This window comes from Callospermophilus lateralis, chromosome 12 (assembly GCF_048772815.1).
Source record: "Callospermophilus lateralis isolate mCalLat2 chromosome 12, mCalLat2.hap1, whole genome shotgun sequence".
In the NCBI taxonomy this organism is placed as follows: Eukaryota; Metazoa; Chordata; class Mammalia; order Rodentia; family Sciuridae; genus Callospermophilus; species Callospermophilus lateralis.
In genome coordinates this window covers 30,139,738-30,161,766 of record NC_135316.1, presented here as the reverse complement: position 1 = coordinate 30,161,766, position 22,029 = coordinate 30,139,738, and the positions used below count along the sequence as shown (strand labels likewise).

The window sequence follows — 22,029 nt, the reverse complement described above, 5'->3', positions numbered from 1 at the left end:
CTATCCTTAATTTTTAAGAAGTATACACGAGGGCTGGGGTTATGGCTCAGTGGTAGCATGTATGAGGCACTGGGTTCGATCCTCAGCACCACATAAAAATAAAAGACAATAAAGTCCATCAGCAACTAAAAAAAAAAAAAAAAAAGTAGTAGTATACACAAAAGTATTTTTGCAAAACAAGTATTATGTTCGCAAATAACTCAAACTGTTCAAGGAAATAAAACATATATACAGCAAGAGAATGAGGAATAAATCCAATATGGCAAAAGTGTTGAGATGCACGGGGGCCTAGATTATATGTATACAAGAAATTTTGCTCCACTCTTTATAAATTTTTCTGTAAGTTTGAAATAATACCATAATAAAAATTAGAAGAAAAAAAAGTGAAGACCAAGAATCAAATAGACTACCACTGAAAACTCACCTCTGGCTCCTCACTGGAGTAAAAAAGTGATAATAGGTTTTGTGAAAAATAAGATAAAGCACAGACAGTGCTGAGCACACTGCTTGGCAAATAGGAGATACCTGGTGTGTATCAGCTATTATCTGTAGTAATATAGTAGGATAGAAAAATAGAGAAAAAAATCTATACCACATGTATGGAAACTAGGTGGATATACAACATGGAATGATTCAATTACCAGTGGAATTTTTTCTCTAACTTATCTGTGTTTTCTAATTTTTCATTCTCAATGTCATTAGCTATGTAAATAAATAAAATTTATGCAAATAAGTAAAAGAGTTAAAGTTCAGATCTTAGCCTTCACTCATCCTGAAGTAAAAAGGAAACACTAAACTACCCTCTTAAAGGTTATTAGAAATCAATTTAAAAGTCCGTGTGAAGTGTTGATTAACTCAGTATATGCACGTAATAAATGAAACGGTCTTAGCTTATCATATTATTACTACTGATATACTTTCTTAAAATGGGAAACATTTGTTTTTAAAAAAACCAATAACTTACTCAGCAGGAGCTGTATTTTCATGTTGAAGTCCAGGTGGTGTTTTTTGGGTTCTTAAAGCTATTTCAGCATTCTTTAACTCCTAATATGTCAAAGGTTTAAAAAACAAAAAAGCCATTTTAGAGTTAAGCTAAAAATACGAACTATTTCTGAGCTAAGATTTCAATATCAGTTCATGTTTTAATAACACCATGGATAAAGTTACTTTATAAGAAAATTCTAAAACCTCTTGAGAGCAAACAATTAAACTTAACAAGGTTTATAAGATTATAGTGAACTGGGCTAGGGCTGTAGCTCAGTGGTAAGAGCACTTGCCTAGCATGTGTGAGGCACTGGGTTCCAATCCTTGGCACCGTATAAAAAACTAACTAAATAAATAAATACAGGCATGCTATCCATCTACAACTATTAAAAAAAAAAAAATGTCATTGGTAAATCCAGTCCCATCTGATTTTGTCTGATAGGCAATTTAAAAACAAAAGATTTTAATGAACTGATCTATTTTAAGGTTTCTGAACAATTCGTGAATTCATCTATAGTGAAAAGATTGGGCTACTATTTGAAGCTGACATGGGCAACAATTAACATCCAAAGCTTATTATGTACAAAAATCTATGCTGAAGGGTTCACTTATACCACCTTGGTTACTTTTTAAAAGTAAAAGTAGGAAATGCTTTTCTTTTTATAGATGCAGAAATGGAGTTAGAGACATAATCTGCTTAATGCCATGTTGCCACGACACTTGAGAACTGAATGTTGGCAGCTCAATTCTTTTATTACCTCCTACTATTCCTAGAAGCCCTGGACAGTTCTGGACCATTCAAGACTAACGCCTACCCACCTCTCTAAGTACTGACTCTTGTCAGGCCCAGACATCTGTAATACTAAACTGCTTGCAAATAATCAAATATGCCTACGCCATGCCTCTTTGGCCTTGCTCATTCCTACCTACCAGCGTGTAAAATACATACATTTTAAGACTCAACATAAAGGTATCCACTTAAGCCCTCTGTAACTATACCTATTATTTAAACATGATTGATTTAATTCTCTCCCAGATCTCTTGATCCTCATTGCTTGGACATACAGATTAAAAAAAAAAAAAAAAATCACTAAGTGACTGGACAGCTAAACTCAGCAATTTGACTTAAATGAACCACATGGTACCCATTTGATGACCATTGCATTCCACTGTCTTTCATATCCCTATGCCCCCCCATCTATTTAAACTCAAGTTATTTGCCAAAAAATGAGGTATTAAAAGAATTCACTTCCATAAGATTTTGGTTCACATCATGCCTAACCACAGAATGTTTCTATTACCCAAAAGGCTGCCTTTGATGAAAACATTTTGGGGTTAAATAAGATTGATAACTACATCACGAGGGATTCAGAACACTGTTTTTCAACTGGTAAATCTCTAGACACTGCATAGAGTACTAGGTTCCTTTATAATGGAAATAATAGTAATCATAAATCAAATTTCTTTGATATAGCCTACAACGTTTTCTAAATTCAGTTCATTTATCCTTAAGGAAACTTTGACTCTATCCTCTTTCTTTGCAAACCTTTTTGCTCTTCTTAAATCTTTTACCATTCCATTTATCCCCCACTGTCTTTTTATTACTAGAGATGATCAACAAGTCTTATAACAGGTGTCCCACATATATTTGTGAATGGAATTATCCAGTTTTAGAATTACAATGGGTCCCATCAGAGTTCATCTCACTCTGCGTCTGTTCCATTATTTTTCTACTTATAACTTACATGATTTCATATATTTTGCATACAAAATTTATGATTTCATGTAATTTATGTGACATTTAATCTGAGATTTTCCAAATGACCAGGAAATCTGAGAAAAGACAAAAGTCTTAAAATTCTCTTTAAATATAATAGTTTAGAATAGTTACTTGAGTAACATGGTATTTAAAAAGCAAAGGTATTCTCTAATAGTTGACTTGAAGACATGTTTTAAAATTTTACATATAACAATATCACTAGACGGGCACAATGGCACATGCCTATAATCCCAGAGGCTTGGGAGTCTGAGGCAAGAGTTCAAAGCCAACCTCAGCAAAAATGAGACACTAAGCAACTCAATGAGACCCTGTCTCTAAATAAAATACAAAATAGGGCTGGAGAGTGGCTTAGCGGTCAAGTGCCTTAGCTCAATCCCCAATATCCCCACCAAAAAATAACATCACTTATGAGCATAGCACTCATTGATAAGCTCACAGTAAAGGCATATCCTATGGAGTTTATCAACAGATAGGAACAACTTAAAGGGAATGTTGTCCAGATTGCCACAATGATATCAAGTATGTTTTATAATTATGACATATAAAATCCAAGTAAATCATCAACCATCATTCTTCTTCACTGCAATAGAAAAGAATTATATATTTTATTTAGTATGTATTATATATTAGGCCATGGGATAAAAGCAATTAGACAAGAATGACAGAAAATACTAACCTCATTATGATTTTTATTAACTAAGATATAACCAAGACTAACAAGTCTTCAGTGAAATGAAAGCGTGATAGAATTTTAATTTAATAAATGATATGTTAAAAACATTTTCTGACTATGTATTCTTTCTCTTATGAACAGACCAATTTAGTCAGCAGGCACTTATGTAAACAAATTAGTTAAAGGGCATAAACTCAAACTAGATCAGCAGGGTCTGAATTCAGGCTGTTCAACTTATTAACAAAGTTCTCTGCCTCTTGTCTTATTTACATAATGAGAATAACAGTACCTTACTTCAAAGGACTACCATGAAAATGAAAGCAGATTAACAAATATCAATAAATTGCTTAGGATACAGTGTTATATAGAGCGAGCATTAATAAAAACTAGTAACTACTATTATTTATTAAAGTAATTTAAAAATATATGATAGGCTGGGGATATTGCTCAGTAGTAGAGTACTAGTTTGGCAAACATGAGACCCTGGGTTCAATTTCTAGCATCACAAAAAAACATATTTTAAAGAAAAAATATGATCTACCTGGTTTTCTCACAGTATGTATGTATTAACTTTAAATAAATCATTATTTCCATTTTGGAAAAAAAACAAAGCAAAACATTCTATGGTAAAATGGCTGTAATTTAGTATACCTGAGCAGTTTCTACTTTCAATTTATCAATATTAAGAGTGTTTCTCTGTAATCCACTGGCAGCCAATGATAGAAGTTGCTTCAGAGCTTTAATATCTTCTTGTACTTTAAGCATTGCTTTTGAAGACATTCTACTAATTTCTTCTTGGACCTGTTTTTGTTCCTTCACAAATTTCCTTTACAAAAAATAAATAATAGATAGATAAATAAATAAATAAATTTAAAAACTATGGTACTGGCAAAAAACAAAACACTTAGGATCAATGGAATACCAAAAAAAAAAAAAAAAAAAGACAAACCCATAGAAATACAGTCATTTGATCCTTGACAAAGGCATCAAAAACATACACTGGAGAAAATATAGGGTTTTTAACAAATGGTGCTGGGAAAATTATATATGCATATGTAGAAGAATGAACCTAAATCTCTCTCATACTACAAAAAAGTCAATTCAAAATAGATCAACCTATAATCCCTTTTGGTTCGGGAGGAGGCAGGAGGATTCTGAGTTCAAAGCAAAAGTGAAGCACTAAACAATGAGACCCTGTTTCTAAATAAAATACAAAATACGACTGGGATGTGGCTCAGTGGTCCAGTGTCCCTTAGCTCAATGCCTGGTACAAAAAAAAAAAAAAAGATTTAGGAATTAGACCACAAACTTTGCAACCCCTACAAGAAAATGCTGGGGCACTCCAACATAAAGGCACAGACAAAAACTTCCTTAGAAGGACCCCTAAAGCTCTAGAAATAATACCAAGAATCAACAAATAGAGTGGCATCAAATTAAAAAGCTTCTGCCAAGCAAAGGAAACAAAAGAGCATGAAGAGAAAACCCACAAAATGGGAGAAAAATCTTTTCCAGCCATTGTTCTGATGGTATTGATATGAAGAATATAAAGAACTCAAAAAATTTTAAAAAAATCAATAAATGGACAATTGAACTAAACAGACATATCTCAAAGAAGACACACAAATGACCAACAAACTTATAAAAAATATTCAGCTTCTTTAGCAATCAGAGAAATGCAGATCAAAACTACTCTTGAGATTTCATCTCACTCCAGTTAGAACAATCACCATCAAAAATACAAATAAAAAATACTGCGAAGAATGTTGGTGGAAAAAGAACACTCATACACTCTTGGCAGAACTGCAAATTAGTACAACCACTTTGGAAATCAGTATAAAGATTCCTCCACGGACTAAGAATGATTCACCATATGACCAAGCTATATCGTGCCTCAGTATTTATCCTAAATAATTAAAGTCAGCAATACATGCATCCTATGTTGCTAATAGTGCAATTCACAGTAGCCAAGTTAAGAAATCAGCTTATGTGTCCACCAAGAGATGAATGGATAAAGAAAATGTGGCATACACATGGAATGGAGTTTTATTCAACTGTAAAGAATGAAATTCTGTCATCTGCAGGAAAATGGATGAATGGAACGAACATAAAAGCATTATGTTAAGCAAAATAAGCCAGATTCAGAAAGTCAAGGATTGTTACGTTTTCTCTTATATATGGAAGCTACAGAAAAAAAAGGGGGGGAAAAAGAGGGAGGAAGGCAAATCTCATGAAAACAGAAGGTAAAGCTGGAAAGGGGAGGTACCGGGGGAATGAAACTGATTAAATTATATGCTCGGACAAATATGTCGCAATGAATTAATTCAATATGTAAAATTATAATGCACCAATTAAAAGACTAATCAATTAAAAAATAAGTTTGTCAGAAAGAAACAAAAGTAGAAAATTCATCCATAATTTACACACTAGTTTATAGAATGGCAGTCACATTAATTTTAATTGCTTTTCAACTTTCTCTTATTTTTTAAAAAATTAACAATTTAACCCAAGTTAAAATGTTTAGAAAGAAAAGATGTTCCCCCTAAAATGTATTCTAGAATTCTTTGAGCATTATTTATTTAAATATATTTGACACTCACTGGAGATTTTCAACATCCTGGCAGATGACAGGAGGTAGATTTTCATCCTTCAGTGCCTTACTGTCCCTAAGAAAAAAAGCCACAAATGTATTAATACTATTCAGATTTTAGAAAGTTGACATTAAATTTTACTATATGTTAAGATTCAAGAAAATATAGCAAATGTTCTCTACTTAGAGCTTCCTTGGATGATTTCAAAATAAAAAAAAAAATTTCCTGACCTAGTTCCAGCAATTTATTTGAAATTGAGATTTCTTAATTAAGAAGAGTGGCAGCTACTATAAATATACTTAAAAGCTTTTAACTAAATTCTAAGAAAAAAAGAAAATACTAATGACTGGATGAGATGCTGAACTAAATTCCCTCTGGCTAAAAGATTCTATGACTGACATTTTATTCAGTTTGAATAATTAAAGCATTAATAACACAAAGTCTATATAACTTCTCATGAGATGCTCTAAATACTTTATTATAACTTCAGTTTGTTCTTCAACATGCATTGAAATGGGAAAATAAAAGCAAGGGACAGTTAAAGGGAAAATACAAATAATTAATGAAGGCAGGAACAACTAAAATTTGGCATGCTATAATGAAATCATGAGTTAGATTTTATAACCTTAGATCTCAGTCTGTTCCTTCATTTCAATTTTTTAAAGTTTCAGATTCTAGAGCATTTTGTATTTTGAGATTAGGGACACTCAATGTGTATATTCCATACAAATAAACCCAAGTCTGAAAAAGTCCAAAATCTGAAACACTTCTTATCCTAAACATTTTGTATAAGGGATACTCAATCTGTATTAGGCTAAAATATACACAAGAAGTTTGTACAACAGCAAATTTGATCATTTATTTATAAATAGCTTATTTAATACGCATTGTGTGAGAAAACATAATTTGTAATAAAAATAATGACCAAGTTCAAATATATATTTGAAATGTATACACACACACACACACACACACGATGTATAAAAAAATATTTTCTTTTAATGAAGATACCAATAAATAAAAAATAGTCCTGGCATAATAATTTACATATGTAAGCAAGATGTTTTAAGGGCTGCACTATATAATCCATGGTTCAAGATGTTTTAAGGGCTGTAGATTACATACTATTAAGCTTGTACTTAATTAGCATGCACCAAGGCCTTTGGTTCAAAACCCAGCACCAGAAATAAAAACAACAAAAACGGACAAACGTATATGCTTATTTACATTATCTGGGGAAAATGTCAATCGCCTTTCTAAAAAGAAATGTTTTAAAGTTTTTAATAACTAAAAATTGAAGATGTGATGTGACCTATCACAATCTTTCTAGAACTTACATTTATTATCTGATTTTTGACAAATGCTTGTTAAAAGTGTCTCTTCCTTCTACATGTGTACCTGGTTCTATGTATTTCCAATTATACCATCTGCCTACAAATTTAATAAATAAAACTCTTGATTAAAATACTTTAAATTATAAACTTACTCTGGTCTTGTTCCTGTTTTATCACCTAGAAAATTCAAGAAGCTTCATGTAAAAATAGGTAATTTAACAACATATTCCAAACGTTTCAAATGAACACAAATTAAGGTATAAATATAAATGGAAACATTTCTTAGCTTGCCTCTTAAACATTACTCAATGAAATGACTTGTTATGAACGCAACATTATCAAGGAGATGTGTACAAAGCCAACGTGTTCCACAGCTGATCTGCACCTACTTCTTTCAAGGACATAGTTTTCTTTTCTCAACTAAAAATTTTCTCAATTGTTCCATAAAAAATATCCAGTATGAATAGTTTATATTCTCTACCAAGTTAACTCTGGGTAACTTTATCTGACACTTTTTAAGGCCCTATCAGGATTGAACACTAAGTCAGATTAGTATCCTGAATTTCTCCAATTCTTTAAAACAATTTGGCAATCCCTTAAAACAACTACCCTGAGAGCACTTTTTGGATCACACTCTCAAAAAACAATGAACATCAGATTTTTAAATCTTTGCTAATCATGTAGCTAAATGATGCCATTTATTTTTATCTTAGCTTGTATTTCTTAGACTAGTGAAACATAATATATTTTTCAAATCTTCATCTGACAGGTTTATTTTTTGTGAATTGCCTACCTGTGTAATTTCTACATTCTTCATTTTTTTGCACATTTCTCTTATAATATTTCTCTTATTAATTTCTAAGAGCTATTTCAACACTTAGTATATTAATTATTTATCTCACAAATATTTATATCTGTTTCTAAAATTGAATCTATAAACAATCTGAATTTCAGAGATATTAAAATGTGAGAAAGTAAGCATCTAAAAATCAAGTATTTTATTTTTAATGTATTATTTGTCTTTCATCTTTATATGCAGGATTTCATTTTTCATCTTTCATCTGACTAGTTTTTTTTCCATAAATATTTGGAATATTTCATTAATTATAAAAATTTTTTCATTTTAACATTTCTGAAATTGGCACATTTCTTCTATAAATGCCTTAATAATGGTAGTAAAAATAGGGCTTTAATTTTGTTTTGCCAAATAATTCATCAATTATTTTCTACTAATATACTACTTCATTGGTATTTCATTTTATTTATGTACATACAAACAACTAGAACTTGGGCCTATTTCTAGACTGCCAAGGACACCTTACTGGTCTACCTAGCTTTGGCTCAGTAATATACCCAGACTACTATATAACTTCCCAACACTTCTCCATGCTGCTTCTCTCCTTCCTACAATTATTTTCTACCTGGCTGTCAGAATGCTCTCATCAATATCCTTTAGTAGAGTCTAGTGGTCATCAGTATAGTGACAAAATTCAATGCTGCACAGAAAGTTCTTCAAGACAGCTGGTATCTGACCTTTCTGCTTTCTGGCTATACTAGCCTTCAATTAGTTCTTCAAAAGAGAAGACTTTCTTGATTCTAGTCCACTCCAGGCTTCCCCTTCTTTACCAATTACTGTTTCTTATCACTCTCCATCTGGTTAAATCCCACCAATAGTACAGCTCCTAAGCTAACTGATACAGCTACTAGAAAAAGAAAAAATTCTGTAGATTAACACAACAACAACAAAAAATCCTTTGACCAATATAACAGATTAAAGGGAACTGAGATGTGGTACATGTGATCATGTGCATTTATTTTTATGTATTCTTTTTGCTCAACTCAAGCTTAAGCACAGTAGAGTACAGGATGGTGTGGATAGAGGTAGAGAGGGGAAATTAAGTCCTTATATTTCTCATACTCCTCTCTAGTGTAAAGCACCTAGCTGAATTATACTGCCAAATGCTTTTGATATGAGTAACAACATATTACAAAATATATACTATGATGATGCCAATATAAAAAAAATTAACAAAAATATTAAGTTGGATAAGTAAGAGATTCAGATATACATTTAAGTTATCTACAAAAATTAAACCTTAATCAATACACAAAATTTGCACAATGCTAATACTAATGTAAAACAAACTTAAAAGTAAAAACTATATTACTGAATACATAAGTAGAGATTTTTCAGACATAGGAATTTTGAATAATTATTCAAAGTTGCTTAACAGTAGTGTTAGAAGACAAAATTACAATAACATTACTTACTCTTTTTATCTGATGAGCTACTAAAATCTATACCACCGAGACCTTCATTGCCTGCAGCTGAAGTAGCTGCTGTAGTTCCCAAAGTCAGGCCTAAAGCATTTTGTCCAAGTCCTGCAAATAAATCAAATATTACATACAATTTTACTGAAAGACTTTACCAGAATTTCCTCTTACTAACCAAAGTACTCAAATGCTTTTAAGATTTTTTTCATAATTGATTTAGGAAAATATCAAGGAACAAGTCTGGAGCATGCTTTGGGCAAAGATGGTATATGTAGTTTGGATAATGTGATGTTTCATTATTAAAAAGATCAGAATATGTGTTAATTCAATATATGTGGGCATTCAATGTTTGTTACTTTTGAACCTTTTGTACAAAAACAGTTTAAGTTGTATTATTTTCAGAGAAGTCAGTCTTATCTTCCTAACATATTTTGGAACTGCACACTTTAAAAATAATCCAGTGTTAATTTATAGACTTTGAGCATAATATATATTAAGTATAACTGCATACTTCCAAGTTCTTTTCAGAAAAGTTATTTTAAAAAGAAATGCTTTAATTTACCTATTTAAAAAGAAATGCTTTAATTTACCTGGCTATACTAGTCTTCAATTAGTTCTACAAAAGAGAAGACTTTCTTGATTCTAGTCCACTACAGGCTTCCCCCTCTTTTTTTACTGTTTCCTATCACTCTCCATCTGGTTAAATTCCACCAATAGTATAGCTCCTAAGCTAACTGATATAGCTACCAGAAACCCTGGCAAAAGGAATCAAAATGACAACAGTTAATTCTAAGTCATTAATTTATATTTGAGCCAAGTAGCAAAATTTCAAAGGTCCTATGTTGAGGGACTGGGATCGTGGCTCAGCAGTAGAGCGCTCGTCTAGCACATGCGAGGTCCTGGGTTGGATCCTCAGCACCACGTAAAAAATAAATAAATAATAAAGGCATTGTGTCCGGCTACTTCTAAAAAATAAATATTAAAAAAAGTCCTGTGTTGATAAACATATATTTCTAAAATCCATACATTCCTAAGATAATACCATCTATTTTTTATAAAGAGAAAATATTTAATAAATGTAACTGAAATTTTGATTTAAATTCTGGCTATGTGTCAGAAAACAGCTAAATAATTACTCTATACCAGATAAGCATCCCTAATCCAAAAATTCAAAATCTGAAATGCTCTAAAAATCTAAAACTTTTGAGCATTGTGTTGATGTTTGACTGGTGAAGTCTATGTAAATATTTTAAAATCCAAAAAATTCCAAAATCTGAAACACTTCTGGCCTAAACATTTCAAAAAATGGATACTTAACCTATGATAATTTTTAAAAAATTCAACACCACATTTAGATTAAGTATAAGCATTAAATATTAAGAGTCTGAGAAGTATCAAAGCACATCTAAAAACTGGGTAAGAAACATAAAACAACCCTCTCTCTTATTACTACTACTTCTGCTACTATTACTCGTACTACTACTTGCAGTTATTGGGAGTCAAACCCCAGGTTTCACGCATGCTAGGAAGCACTACATCATGGAGTACTACCTCCCCAGCCCTCTCTTATTACACAGATATTAAATAATTTCAACATAGGCATTGGCAAAATACTAAAATATCAATTCATGTGGCAGAAAATACTGAATTAGTATTTTATATATCAGGTTAATTTCTATTTTCTTGCTTATTATGAAATTTGCCTCATATTAAGGATTCTAAAGATTTTTTTTAAATTTTTTTTTAGTTGTAGTTGGACACAATATCTTTATTTATTTTTATGTGGTGCTGAGGATCAAACCCAGTGCCTCACACATGCGAGGCGGGCACTCTACCACTGAGCTACAGCCCCAGCCCCTCTATAGATCTTTTAAATATTGGTTATAGCTAATGACTGTATAAAGAAATGAATATTTTGAAAAGTCAATGAGGGCATTGTGGGAGTGAGAAAAGCTTTTCTATTATTTGAAGAAATTGTATAATTATTTCACATAGCAGTGTAACATTAAGAATTTCTATTTAGTTAGGCATAGCAGAGCACTCCTGTAGTCCCAGCTATTTGGGAGGCTAAGGTAGGAAGATCACTTGAGTTTGTAAGTTCAAGACCTGGGCAACATAATGAGACCTCAACTACAAAAAAAAAAAAATAAAATAAAAAGAATTTCTGTTTAACAATGCACAAATTAGGAAATGCTAATCTATCAAACAAAGAATTTCCAGTTACTCTTGGACTGATTTATAATGACTATTTTACTTTCAAAGTTTTGCAGGGTCCCTAATATGTGCCTAATACTTCACTTGGTTGAACAGGAGAAAAGAAAGGAAAATGACTCGACTTTTTCGATTAAAGACACTATTTCTTTTTTGTCCTTTCTTTAGATAACAATTAGAGGATTTTCAGGTCAGTGGAATGAGAGGGTAAGGATGGTCAAAATAATCTGAAGAAAATTATAGTGTTCTAGTTTGTATTGATATCTCAAATACTGTTCTTTTTGTTATTGTCTAATTTTGTAGATATTCACAATATCTTGTAATATCCAAATCATGAGACGACTGTAACATGCAATTTTTACAGGATAAATATTTAAACATCTCTCATAAAGACTGATATAAAAGTAAAATGAAAAAAAATAACAGAAAGAAGAGGCACATGGTTTTCTAATACCCTTTCCTGAAATTCCATAATGGAAAGTCATTCCTAGAACTAAGACTTTATAAGTTGCCTTACAGTGAAGTTAAGCTATAAATGACTCCAAACAAATTTTTTTTTCTAGCTTGGGAATCCACCCAAGCCTTTGTGCATGCTAGATAAGCAATTCTACCACTGAACTAGACCTCCAATTAACCCCAAACTACTTAAATGCCACTTATTTTAAGTTTTCTGACTTTGTGGGGGAAAGAAGGAGGGATGGGGATTGAACTCAGGGTTATTCGGCCACTGAGTCACATCCCCAGCCTTGTTTTGTGTTATATTTAGAGATAGGGTCTCACTGAGTTGCTTAGCGCCCCTCTGTTGCTGAGGCTGGCTTTGAACTTGCGATCCTCCTATCTCAGCCTCCAAAGCCGCTGGGATTATAAGCATGTGCAAACGCACCTGGCTTTCTGACTTGCTTCTTTATCTAATTTGTCAATATTGAGAAAGAGAAAAATGTATCTCTAAATATGACTAAAAGGTTCAATTATGTACGAAAAACAATTTTACATTAAAGGAAAACATACTGATTAAAGAGGAAAAGCAAACTGGTTAAAAGGCAAAAATAAAGATTAAATAATTTAAATACAAATACTTACTATTCTGTAGAGTATATATGATCAATTACCTGATGCTGCTGTGTTTGTATTCTGGAAAAGTGAACCTCCCAAACCAGCTAAGGCTCCCCCTAAAGAAAGGCCTGTTGATGCAGTTGTAGTTGTGGCTGTTGTTCCTCCCAGATTATTTAGAGTAAATCCAGTGGATGCTAATGAAAAATGAGATACTAAGCCTTCAAATGGCAACATTACTTAAGTACACCATAGAAAAATACAGGTAAAAAAATTTTAAGTTGATTTCCATGATAAAATTGGTTCTTTGCAAAATCTACTTGCTACAGATAAAAATTATATACACCTTAGAAAAGAATAGTAGCTATAAAGCAAAAACTGAGAGAAATAAGGGCTTCAGGTAATATTAGAACAGTACCAGGTAACTGATTCCATACAAGTGTTTCCAACCCAGGCTTCCAATTCCACTTTTACAATTAAACAAATTCTAAGCTAAGTAAGGTTTATATAACATTTTTATCCTTCCTTGTCATAAAATGGCTCCTTGAAAACAAAGCAGATATTAAAAGCTTTACATTTTACCTTTCTAATCCTGTCCTTTGCTCTACTCTGTAAATAAAGAACACATTTCAAGACGTTCCCTGCTGCAGTAATGGCCAACACTGACTTGTCTTTACAAACAAAAAAAAAGGACTGGGATGTGGCTCAGTGATTAAGTGTCCCTGGGTTCAATCCCTGGTACTAAATAAATAAAGAAGGAAAAGTGGGTATCTATGTTCTCTACTCACCTGCTGGAGTTGATGTCAGAGCAGATGAAAGAGTGAGACCGCTTGCTGAGGTAGAAGTAATAGGAAGAGCAAATGGTGTGGCAGATGCTGCAGGTTTATTGAATCCTAAGCTGAAGCCAGTTGTAGATGCAGATGTAGTGGCCGGTGTTCCTGTTTTAATAGATAAAATCCAATTTTACCGTAAGTGTATACATATCATATTGGTTTCAATCAGGATCCCTATAAGTTTGTGATCCTATTTTGTGTCAACAGAATAAGAATACATGTGTATGCATGAAAATTAAAATAGAGGTTAGAACCAAATCATGGTGAATTCAGGAAAAAAAAAAAGGTCATTTAGATTAAGAAAGGTGAAAACACCCCAATCAATATAATATTGTGATCAATAAATTCAATACCTAGATTTATATAAAACAGTATTTATCCTTTTTCCCCTTTACTCTCAAAAGAAAAACAGTCCCTCTTCTCCAAGACTATGCAAACATTCTCTAATCCTTAAAATACTCTTCTTTCTGGGTCCTGTCAGCTCTCAGATCTCTTACTACTAGTTTCTGTGCTATTCCATTCCCATATTCTTTTGTAGATTTCCTTCGTCTGTTGATGTCTTGGGTTCCCTTAATGTCACCCACTTATGGGTACATGAGACTAAAATGTGCATCTACCTGAATGCCCGTTAGCTGGCTCTACCTTTCCAAAAAAACCCAAATAAATCTTATTTTGCTAAAGCCCCAGGCTCACCAAGGTCAATTCAATTATTAAAGCCAAAAAAGCCACGATTGTTTTTCACAGTCCTTCCTTCCTCTGAATTCCACTGGCTATAAATCCTGCTAATTCTATTTCAGAAATATCCCTGGATTACAGGCATTCTCAAAAACCTTAAATTAAACCACCTCTCAAGAACTACAACAACGGACTTAATTTCTCTGCTAATCTCTTCTGAACTCTATTTTTGGCATTATCCCAGTTACCTTAAAAAAACATCCTGGTGACCCTACCAACTTATGGTTCCAATTAACTCTAGATTGTTCTACAATAGTCTAAAAATCAGGCACATAAGTGACCTTCTAATCTGGTTCCAACCTGCTCTCAAATCTCAAATCTTCCTACCATTTCCACTTTTGAATCCTAAGTCCCATGAACAAAATGTTTTACTTATTCCATTGGAATAAGTTTTATGATTGAGCAAACACTGCATTCTACTTCTGTCTGGAATATTTTCTGTCCCCAAATAACCCTATTCTCTTCTTGCTTTTCCTTTCATTGTATCATCCTATGTCTATGAGATATTTATCAAATTACACAAGACCATATTATATAGCTGCTTACCCCGTCATCTCATATTAGATCAATGTCTTGCATGTACACCCCAAATTTCCTGACTTCACCATCAATACCATTCTCACCAACACCATTGCAAATACAAGCTAATATTGACTTTCAAGGCATCATGCATACTCATAATCACACAAAAAACAGTAACTATTCAAACAAGAAATGCATGAATGACCCACATTTGGGCTTCTCCTGAAACCACTGAGAAAAAAGAAGTCAGAAACTATGCTTCCCGATTGCCCTGATTACAAGTTCCTGCGAGAGCACAGTACTCCAAAATCATGTATGGATGGGTTTTATAATCTCAGATAGTAAGAGGAATCAATTACTTGCCCTCAGCCAATCCTGTCCAAAGCTCTGGTGACAAACAGATATGTTTTCCATTGATGACAAGCTAACAGCATTCAAGTGAATAGTTAATCCTTAACCAATTTAAGAGCTTTTCAACATCCTTTCATTTTTTCCTTTCACTTTACTGTCACCCATTATCCACCATTAAGAGTCAAAGCAGGATGAAACCTAGTTATTTACATTCTCGTAAGCATACCACTACAGAAACTCTTATGTTTCTGAGTGACAAGGGAATCAAAGAACTTTTTAGTCCAGTATCATTATTATTTTCTTTTTCAGTACTGGGGATCAAACCCAGGACCCCATACATGCTAGGGAAGCAATCTCCCACTATGCTACACCCCAGCCCTACAATATTTTATAGACAGCTAAAAGCTTTGTCACTACTTTATACGACTGTCTAAGGCCTCACATTATTTAAAGCTACAACCAGAGATTAACTCTAAGACTTCTGGTGTGCAGCTTGGCTCTTTTCCTAATATTTAGTCAAAATGCTGAAAAAGTAATATAAAATAAACTCTGTGTTAAAAACCAATTCTGGGGCTGGGGATGTGGCTCAAGTGGTAGCGCGCTCGCCTGGCATGTGTGCGGCCGGGTTCGATCCTCAGCACCACATACAAACAAAGATGTTGTGTCTGCCGATAACTAAAAAATAAATATTAAAAATTCTTAAAAAAAAATAAAATAAAGATATTGTGACAACCGAAAACTAAAAAATAAATATTAAAAAAACCCAATTCTGTATTTAAAATATTTATCTGAATTTTTTAAATCTTGTATAAATCACTTTTTAAGTACTCAAATATTGAAAGGAGTACTTAGGATCTATACTCAAGATTTTCTTTGCATACTTTCTTCTATATCCCAGTACTGTGAGATATAAGAAAAGAGTAGAAAGATCACTTAATTCATTTAAATTTTTATGAAACCACAGATCTGAGATCTTTCCTCAAAAATTCTTACCCAGAGTTAGTCCTGAAGTTATAGTTGTTGCTATTCCTGAGAACAAAAAGAGAAATAAAATTTAAACAAGGAAGATGGCATTCATAAGGGAAAAAAACCCTCAGGTGTCGCCTCCATGGAGGCAAATAGATAATAGACTAATAAATACATTAGTCTATTAAGACTAATAGATCATGATATCTGCCACCATAACCACTAACACAAGAATTTTTCCTATGGCACTGGTTTTCATATTACAGGCTATATAATTTGATTAATAAGGAAATAAGGTTTATAAAATGCAAACTATTGCTTATAACAAAATAAAACAGAGGGGAAAAAAAAACTACTCCAGACAAAATGCAGGCACACAAAACTATCTTAGGCAACTCACTGGTTGGTACCCCAGTTGTCCTTTCATTTTCTGGGTATGGATGTAAAATGTGCTGCACTCCAAGTCTGAAGGTCAACACAAAGGTGGCGAAAACCAAAAGGCTTTGAGGACAGAGAAAGTAAGTAAGGATGCAAAAACTTTTTAAATGGTCAGCTCCAGTAAAACATTCTTCAACGCTGGCCATCCCATACGTGTTAAGTTAATTAATGTTCCAAACTGGTAAACTTGGCTTAAACAATACTCTTTATTAAGGAAAAAAATGCATTATATAATCTAATATAAAATTTTAAATCACCTTAGTCCATTATATTTAAAGAAATCTTATATTTTTTGAGAAAGCCTTCCTTATAATCACAGCCAATAACTCAGCCTATCACCCTATTTCCAAATCCCTGTATTCCATTCATCTTGGTATTTAGCCTTATTTTAAGTTCCACTACCAGTAACAACCTCTAAACGGAGACAGAAGATGAAAATTGGAAAATAAATATCCCATTGGAAAAGGAATATCCCAAGCCTACTCCCTGAAAATATGAAAATCCTCCTTACCTGTGTTTGTTCCTCCTAGAGTGAACCCAGTGGCAGGCTTAGATCCAAAGAGTACAGTTCCAAAACCACCAGAAGAAGTAGACGTAGTTGCTGGAGTTGCAGTGCTTCCAAGAGTTCCAAAATTGAGCCCCACAGAAGGGTTGCTTGTTTATTAAAACATACACACAATAAAAAAAAAAAATCTGTTATAGTCAATGTTTACTTAAGAAAAATAAAAATTAATTCTTCTGGGTTATTTTCTTTTTTATTATACATCTAATATACACCTAATGTTCAAAAGAAAACTAATAAATTCAACTTTAACCAAGTTCAAATATCTTTCTGTTCTCCAAATGTAAAATTAGTCTTACAAAAATATAATACCAAGCATTTAAGAAAAGCACAGTAGAGCAATCAGGATTTCAGACCTCAAGATAATCATAAGCAAGGAACACATTCTACTTTTATTAGTTTTTGTTTGAAAACTATCATATTTGAAAATGGCCAAAATAAATCTTATAAATGTGTATTATTTTCCTTTGGAACAAATAGAGTTCACATTTCCAAATTTAATCAAAAAAATTAGAAAGCACAAAGAAAAATACACAATTTATTCTAAGGAACCTTAGCCATCTCTCTATTGCTATAGTACATATTCATGGGGGTGGGAGGAATGAATCTTGTCACCAAAACTGAGACACTAGGGGCTGGAGGCGTGCTGGAGTGAGCATGTCCTGGCAAAAATTAAATGCAAAGCTAAATTGACATCTATCAAGATTATGTACTCAGCAGCAAAAGCTCTCTTTAGTGAGTTTCTTGAATGCTTAAAGAAAGGATAAAAACAAGTGGTATAATAAAATTTACAACTTTTCAACTGCTATTATCAAGCCGCAGAGGTGCAAATTTGCTATCTATAGATAGGAGAGCATATTATGAAAATAAGCAAGAAAGTTTCACAATTTGATAATTCAAGAATTATGTAGGAGGAGCAGAGGTGGTAAAGTATTTGCTTAACATGAAAAAGGTCCTGGTTTCAATCCCCAGAACCAAAAACAAAGTGGGAAAGTTAATAGATTATAACATGCATAGCATAATGGGAAATCCCACTTATCTTTATTATTACTTCCCTCTCTGCTCCTCCATAAAGACTAATCACCATGACAGAACCCAATATCTTTCTAAAAAATCTTAATATCCTTAGGATGTTTCAATGTAAGGAGAGGCAGTAGAGGTTGGGTTCCAATACCAGCTTCCCCATGTGCTAGTATTTGTGTGACAACACTTAACTTCATTGAACTTTTATTTCTTCTTCATCTGCAAAACAGGCATAATAGTAGCCACTAAGTAGGTTTATTTATTCTGGTTAAGAAATTGTGCATGGCAAATTCACTTCAATAAATGTTGTTACTGTTATCATTAGGAATGCTTATAAATTGAACTAAACAACATTATGTGCAAGATAGTGTGCCTGAAATTGCAAAGGATACAAAGATAACTAAGATAATTCCTACTCAAAGAACATGTTGTTCCTCAGGGGGATAAAATAACACAAATAACTGTAATCCAAGTCAGAATAGTTTTCTCCAAGTTACTTAGGTGCAGGCATCACCAATTCCATAATTACCCAAAATTAATTTGGTTTTCTGCACACATTAGGGGGCCTAGTGAAAGGGTAGTGTTATGATTCAAGCAGTAGAAATATATACCTTCAATAAAGCAGATTATAATCAAGTGCCAAATTATGGCAAAAAAAATTATTGCAGTAGTTTGAGATAAAAGACTTATCAGTATATAGGGCATGGAGACAGAGGAACCCGTTAAAGAGCTAGGCCTTGAGATAGGACATCAATGCTGAATAGAATAAAGGAGGAGTGGAGGCTGGGGTTGTGGCTCAGTGGTAGAGTGCTTGCCTAGCATGTGTGAGGCACTAGGTTCGATCCACAGCACCACATTAAAAATAAATAAATAAATAAAGGTATTGTGTCCATCTACAATTTAAAAAAAAGAAAAAGAAAAAAGAAAGAGTACCCTGTTATGTATTAGTTTACCATATACGTATGCACCCCTGGATGTCTGAAGAGCAGGAAGGAGCCAAATTAGGCTGCAAGGATTCACTGACAATTGTAAAGATCTCTGTACGCTTACTGAATGAATTTTAAAAGTATTTTAAGAGGGCTGGGGTTGCGGTTCAGTGGTAGAGCACTTGCCTAGCATGTGTGAGGCACTGGGTTCGATTCTCAGCACCACATACACATAAATAAAGCCTTTGATAACTAAAAAAAATATTAAAAAAGAAAGTATTTTAAGAAATAGTATTCACTACAATAAAAACTTAAGTGAGATACTCAGTTTAAAAAATACAAACAAAAAAGCTAGGTGTAAGTTAAAAAGAAGATATTACAGTATTCAATGACTATACATTCAGAGAGCATAGGAAGTACAACTAAAAAGAATGCATGAACACATGGTTTCACTGATGGTAGTCTAACGATATTGTTATTTTGGATCCACTATGTGTATATAACATGGGCTAGAAAATTCACAGAACTTTTTTTAAAAAGAAGCAGGAGGGTCTTAAATCAAAACCAGTCTGGGCAACTTTGTGAGACTCTTGTTTAAAATAAAAAATAAAAAGGAGTTGGGCATTGCGGAATACTCCTGTAATCCCAATAACTCAAGAAGCTAAGGCAGGAGGATCACATGTTCAAGACTAGCCTCAGCAACTTAGACACTCACCACCTTAGACCTGCCTGAAAAATAAATAAATAAATAGATAGATAGATAGATAGAATTTTAAAGAAGGTGGATTGGGGATGTAGTAGTAAAGTGCCCTTGGGTTCAATCCCTAATTACCACAGAGGGTGGGGTGGTGGTGGTAATAGATGCATGGTGAAAATGTTTTCAAAAAATTAATCAAAATATGTAAAATTTCTTGATAACTGAAGGTACTACCAAGTGTTACATAACTAAAATTAAAAATATTGCCATAGAAACATATCAAAGTAAAATCTTAAAAGAAAAAAAGTAAAAGAAACATTTCTTAAAAGAAAAAATTCCATGTGGCAGAAAAATTTTCTTGAAAAAAAAAACTACCCTAGACCCAACAAATTATTGACTCAATCTAGGGCTATCTGCCAAGGACTTTATAGAATGTGCTGTGATAAAACAAAACTCCATTGGGCTGGGGCTCAATGTGGCTCCATGTGGCTCAAGCGCACTTGCTTGGCATATGTGGGCGGGGCACTGGGTTGATCCTCAGCACCACATAAAAGTAAAATAAAGATGTTGTGTCCACCGAAAAAAAACTATAAATATTAAAAGTTCTCTCTTAAAAAAAAAAAGAACCTCCATCAAGTCAGGCATGTGATTTTAACTTCTTAGTCTGCCTCTAATAGATTTGGGAGCTAACATAATAGTTAATTTACTAAGCATTTAGCAAGTTCCAGATATGACGCTAAACTGACATGCTTCAACTAACATCTCCAAGATAAATATACTATCATATCCCTTTTCCTTATGTAGGAACTCCCTAAAAATGGCTTAATCACCAGGTGATATTAAAAAAGTCAGGCCTCCCGAACAACATCTTGGCTGACATGTTGACTGTCTTTCATTAATTTATCCTAATCTTTCTAAAATCTGAGTAAATTTTTCTAATTTATTACTAATAATTCACTTACCAATTCAATAAGGATTTATTAAAGACCTTTTTCTATGCCAGGTATGTTCTAGGAACTGAGGATAGAGTGGCATATACTCTGACTCTGACCTCAGAAATTTCGCGACAGTGGGCTAGGGTTGTGGCTCAGTGGTAGAGCATTTGCCTAACACTGGTAAGTCATTGAGTTCGATCCTCAGCACCACATTAAAAATAAACAAATAAAATAAACATATTTTGTCCATCTACAACAAAAAAATAAAGAAAGAAAGAAAAATTTCCCAACAGTGGGAGACATAGATACTAACTGTTCATTCATTTACTAAATATGGGTGGAGGTCCAAGTACAGTGTCTGCTGAGAAAACAGAATGAAAAGGTCTCTAGCATCATAGAGCTTACAATCTACTGCGGGGGTCATACTACAAGCAAAATAATAAATATTAACAGTTATGATTTATATACACACTTAATATATTAAGATAGTATGATAATGGATATCTCATACAAAATAGTATGATAATGAATATCTCCCTTAGACTGACATGTCAGAAAAGGCCTCTTAGGAAAAGATCATTTCAGTACCAAAAGATAAACAGGGATTGGTTTGGTAGAGAGGAAGTTGTGGCACTCTAAATAGAGGGAACTACTTGGAAGTACGAATGTTTAGCTTCATCCCTCTGAGGAACTGAGAAAAGCCTGTATTGCTAGGACAGAATTCTTCAAACTAAGATCAGGACCTCTAGAAAAGATTAATTAAAAAATTAATTTTGCAGGTCACAACATTCTAAAAAGTGAAATGGACTAGCATAGAAAACAGCAAAATGCATCCCATGAAATATAAGTAAATATGAACAGTTCCAATGAAGTTGTTCAATTTCTTATTTGTGCAAATATACTGGGTGATAACTTAAATGTTATTTTTCTACAGTGGGTCTGGATCACTGAAATGATAAAATGGGCCCAAGATGAATCTGGAGAGATTGCAGATTATTTGGGGCCTTGAAACCCAAAGGAATATCTTTTCTTTCCTTTTTTTTTTTTTTTTTTTTGTTTATTTCCTTCTAGGGAGAGTGGGAAGTAACTAAAGGAGGAGCCAATCACTGATGTAAAAGGAGATTTGGGGACAGCAATTGGGATTCCA

General features: G+C 33.1%; 1 protein-coding gene across 2 annotated transcripts in view; it reads right to left on the bottom strand.

Moving 5' to 3' along the window:
- The window catches only part of Nup58 (nucleoporin 58), a 39,001-nt gene that overhangs the window by 15,246 nt on the left and 1,726 nt on the right, over nucleotides 1–22,029 (bottom strand). The window contains exons 2-10 of one of the 2 annotated variants that reach the window (XM_076871997.2): nucleotides 17,251–17,393; nucleotides 16,329–16,364; nucleotides 13,683–13,832; nucleotides 12,954–13,091; nucleotides 9,631–9,741; nucleotides 7,512–7,536; nucleotides 6,035–6,100; nucleotides 4,089–4,263; nucleotides 965–1,044 (exon numbers count right to left, since the gene is read on the bottom strand). In XM_076871997.2, the coding sequence (XP_076728112.1) occupies nucleotides 965–1,044; nucleotides 4,089–4,263; nucleotides 6,035–6,100; nucleotides 7,512–7,536; nucleotides 9,631–9,741; nucleotides 12,954–13,091; nucleotides 13,683–13,832; nucleotides 16,329–16,364; nucleotides 17,251–17,393 (924 nt within the window). The remainder of the gene's footprint in view (nucleotides 1–964; nucleotides 1,045–4,088; nucleotides 4,264–6,034; nucleotides 6,101–7,511; nucleotides 7,537–9,630; nucleotides 9,742–12,953; nucleotides 13,092–13,682; nucleotides 13,833–16,328; nucleotides 16,365–17,250; nucleotides 17,394–22,029) is intronic. The other variant, XM_076871998.2, reaches the window with a different exon arrangement.